At 53.2% G+C, this 4,663-nt stretch overlaps 1 protein-coding gene across 1 annotated transcript; it reads right to left on the reverse strand.

Moving 5' to 3' along the window:
- Positions 1–70: 70 nt before the first annotated feature.
- On the reverse strand, positions 71–1,495 carry LRFN5 (leucine rich repeat and fibronectin type III domain containing 5). Its single transcript, XM_010297375.1, is given in 1 exon segment — positions 71–1,495. A coding segment is annotated over 1 exon segment (1,425 nt).
- Between the last annotated feature and the right edge of the window lie 3,168 nt (positions 1,496–4,663).

A 4,663-nucleotide genomic window follows, 5' to 3' on the forward strand; every position in this document is an offset into this window, starting at 1 on the left:
CGGGAGCCCGCTGCTCCGGCGGAGGGGGCTGCCTGGAGCCGGGGGCAGCATGTCAGCACCGAGCAGCATGTCAGGGCCCCGGCGCAGGCGGGCTGGGGCTGCCTTACCTGTAAACAAGGGAGTCATCGTAAGTACCGTTGTATTGGATTTGGAACATACGTATCCCAGGTATATTCCTCTGAAAATTGAATTTCAGCAGAGCGGTTGAGGACGTTGCTTCCGCAACAACCACCTTCTTATCTTGGCTGACTTTAGTATCCCCGTTGCTACTGCTCGCGTTGGAGCCTGACTTGGTGGAAGTGGAGATATCCGAGGAGCCAGGGTCGGGCTCGTGGATGTGGTTCGTGCTGTTCAGCAAATGGGGGAGTTTGATTATGTGCAGGTCCACCGTCTGCGTGGCCTCCCCAGCCGGATTGGAAGCAATGCAGGTGAAGGAGCCCGTGTCCTTCACCGTTGTTATAAGGATGTCAAGCGTCCCGTTGTCGTACACCACAGACCTCGTTGCGTTTGAAATCAGTTTCCCCTCGGGTGAAATCCAATGAATTGCTGGTTCGGGGTCCCCCCGGGCCTTACACCGCAGCGCTGCCCGCTGGCCCTCCAGCACCCGCAGCTCATGGGTGTGCCGGGTGATGAGAGGCGGCTCGCACAGGAACTCCTCCTCGGGGATCGACCAGAAGTACCGGCCGGACAAGAGCGTGGGAGAAGCACAGGTCTCCAGGTCATCTTCCCTCGAAAGACGCCGCAACCACAAAAGCTCACAGTTGCAATGCAAAGGGTTCCCACCAAAGCTCAATGCAAAAGTCGAGGGGCTGATAATTCCTGAGGTTGCTAGTACCTGAGCTCGCTGGAAGAGAGGATCAGGCGGTAGCTTCTGCAGTTTGTTAGATGTGACGTCCAACCTGGTCATCTTGTGGAGGTGGGAGAAGGTCCCCTTCGGAATATGGTCAATCATGTTGTGGTCTAGACTGAGAGTGTGCAAACTAACCATCTTCTCAACTGCATCCCAGGGGATGGTTTCCAGATTGTTGTAAGACAAATCCAATTCCTCAAGAGCTAAAACATCATCGAAAGCTGTGGAAGAAATTAAAGTAAGCTGGTTGTTGTTAAGTATCAAGTGGTGAAGATTGGAGAGTCCACTGAACATGTCGTTGGTGATCTTAGTCAATCGGTTGCTGTTCAAATGCAAAGCCCGCAAATTGCGCAAGTCAGCAAATGCGTGAGGTGTAATAAAACTGATTGTATTCCTGGACAGCGTCAGGTCCACCAGGCTGGTCATATTGGCAAAGTCTTTCCTTTTAATGTTTGTAACAAAGTTGTCTGCCAGCCGTAACTCCACGGTCCTCCTGTCAATGTTGGGAGGAACAAATAAGAGCCCTTTCTTGGCACAAAGGGTGGCAAGGTTCGGAGACAAAATCTGACAGACACAGCGCTTTGGGCAGATCTGAGCTCTCACCGCTATGCCAATGAACAGCAAAAACAAAAGCAGTTTTTCCATTGTAGATCAGGTTCAAGAGCCTGTAAGGGAGAGCAAACATCTGTCAGTCTCTGCGCGATAAGCAAATCACATAATAAAAAAGCAAAGACAAACCATCTGTGGTTAAATCATGAAACGGAGGCTCATGTAACAGTGTGTCATCCTCATCTTGTTACCCGACATCTTTATCATTGTCCATATCTTGACATAAGAGCTTCTATACTCCCTTCCAGAAGAACAATTGAGAGATATATGTGTTTGCATACACACATATATACACCCAGACACTTACATACAAATGACAAAGCACTTTGGAAGCAGCTGGTGGCACCGCACACGGCATCAGCAGAGCCTTTCAGGCCCCTCCTGCTCATCCCTGCCGTGCAATGCACCTCCTCTCCAGGCACTCAGCTCTCCAACGGATGCTCCTGACCTCACAAGTCTGGAGTTACTTTTCCACAATGCCATTTAGGTATTGAAAATGAGGGATGCTTCATGTGTGCTTTGCTTGCTAAGCTAAAACTCAGTGGCCTCTAAATCATGGCAATTCAATGGGTTTATAGCCACCTCCACCGAACATTTAAGCTCTTAATGCTCTTTTCAGTATAAACTCAGAAGGAGCTAATTTTATGTCATTCAAAACCCAAAAATGCAAAATAAAAAAAAAAGCCCCCACAACAACAGGGATCTAAATAAAAACGGAACATGGGCTAACTTTAGATCACTGTTTTCCTGGCTACCACAACCAGCAGCGCTGCACTCTTCTCCCAGAAAGCCTGACAGTTCAATTAGCCTTATCTCTTACATTGCCAAATCCAGGATCCTCACAGAGTATGGAAACAAGGAAGATAACAAGAGTGCCCACACCAACTAAATGAAATCATCTCTCAGTGACTATGCCAGAAGCTCCACGCGAGCTGCGGCGCTGGTTTCTGCGCAGCCCTGCGTCAGCGCCGCCCCACGGCATGGGCAAGGGGTGGGAAGGTGGACGCTCCTCCACGGAGCGGGCGGGAAGGAGCACAGTCCTGCGTAGAAGCATCTGTATGTCCGAAAGGAAACTTGTGCAGTCGCAAGCAACGGACCTCAGCGGGACTCTACGTCGGAAATGAAGTGCTTGTCTCCCTTTGGGATTGATAAAATTGTATGGGTACAGACTGGATTACTCAGATGCCTTATCATCCCAGAAATGTACTAATGAAGCTCATCTAAAATAAAAGAAAGTTTCAGAGCTAGCCATAAGCAGGAGTCTTGAATCGTCATGGACATTTAAAGACATTTAACATCAGAACAATAATTACTGCTCCTATTGTCTAGTCCGTCCCTAATCCATCCACAGTGCCATGCAAAATAAAAGGAGCCAACATAAAGTTGCAAAAAGATGCATGAAAATATCAGCCTCTAAACCCTGCTCTTCAGCACTATCAATTTAGTTCCTCCCAGCACTTCTGGGGACTGTAGGTTTTCATGACTACTGGCTCCAACCCTTGAGTCCCCATTGAGAAAAAAAACCTGAGTATGCTGCTGCGGGCATAGCACTGCTGTAGTGCTGAGAACCGTTACGAGAACCGTTACCGTTGCTGCTACCAGTACTGTGGCAGAACACGAACTTCCCAGGCAGCATTCAAATACGGCTCGCGGATTCAGTTTGGTACGGTTGGTGCCAGCGCTGCAGGTCGGGGTGGTCCTGCAGGTGGCACGGACTCGGAGGAGGACAGTAATGCCAAGCAGTGGAGGAGGAAGCACAGCAGAGCAAACCGTGTACTCCAACCCCCAAACCGTGCTGGTGGCGCGCGACCGGCCGCCTCCCGACGCGGCGCCTGCAGCCAACCTTTCCAGGTGGGAGTTTTCTCTTTCCATCTAGATCTGACACATGCCAGACTCAAATGGACTCAGCAGCTCAGGGCACCCGTGCACAACTGCCAGGGTCCCCAGACGGTCTTGGCTGGGACACCAGGCTCATTTAGATTTGCTAACTTAATACTGCTAATTTAGATTTGTAGCTGTGATTAAAGTAATGTGCTCGGATCCAGCCAAGTTCATTTGAAGAGCTATACAAGATTAAAACCAAATCAGCAAGGCACATTTACAGGTTTGGAAATACTTAGAAGATGAAACGTCTGGAACGACAAGGTTGTGATGAGGTTACCCAGAAGTGGACGTGGGCTTTTTTGTATTTTAGGAGAGCTTCTGATATTGTCTCTGTATTGGCAGCATCCTCTGGACACAACGGCCAGCACACGGCGGGAGCCGGACGAATGCGATGGGTGAACGCTGGGCTGAAGGGTTGGCTCAGAGGGTTGTAGCAAATGGGGCAAGACCTGGCACATGGCCAGTCACTGTCCCCCCGGGGCTTGGGTTTAGGGCCTGTCCTCTCCAGTGCTCCTACCGGGGACCTGGGCGGGGAGGTGAGCGCGCACTACGTGCCAACGGCCAGCACACGGCGGGAGCCGGACGAATGCGATGGGTGAACGCTGGGCTGAAGGGTTGGCTCAGAGGGTTGTAGCAAATGGGGCAAGACCTGGCACATGGCCAGTCACTGTCCCCCCGGGGCTTGGGTTTAGGGCCTGTCCTCTCCAGTGCTCCTACCGGGGACCTGGGCGGGGAGGTGAGCGCGCACTACGTGCACCCGCCGAGTCCCTCGAGGGCAGAGAGGGCTTACGGAGAGGTCTTGGTGGATCAGAGCGCTGGGCAACCACCAGCCCTGCCGACCGTAACGAGGACAAATGCGGAGTCGGCACCTGGGACCTGATCTATCCGCCCTTCCTCTCCCAGCACACCGCAGCCCTCCACGGCTGCAGCTTCACAGCCGCGGGCAGGCTCAGCCCGGGCAGGGCAGGCCGCTGCCCGCACGCAAAGGCGGCAGGACGGAGAAGGAGGCCATCCCTGCAGGGAGCTGCCTAGCGCCAAAACCGCAGCCGAGACCGGAGTGTCCCTGGCAGTTCAGGCCGGCAGGAGCGGAGGCTGCCCTCGCACAAAGCAGCAGAGCCCTGGCTAGCCGCCCCGTGCCGGGCCGCCTCGCTCCAGCCCTGCAGACACGCACTACCAAGCACCACGGCGCAGAATGAGCGTCTCGGCCTGGGCTGTCCCGGCGCAGCACTGGCGAAGAGCGGGCCAGGCCCAGGAGAGCCATCAGCCCGGTACAGCCCAGCACGGGCACAGGCACAGGCCGAGGATGGGGCATCATGGCCT

This window comes from Phaethon lepturus, unplaced genomic scaffold (genome assembly GCF_000687285.1).
Source record: "Phaethon lepturus isolate BGI_N335 unplaced genomic scaffold, ASM68728v1 scaffold34661, whole genome shotgun sequence".
Classification (NCBI taxonomy): domain Eukaryota; kingdom Metazoa; phylum Chordata; class Aves; order Phaethontiformes; family Phaethontidae; genus Phaethon; species Phaethon lepturus.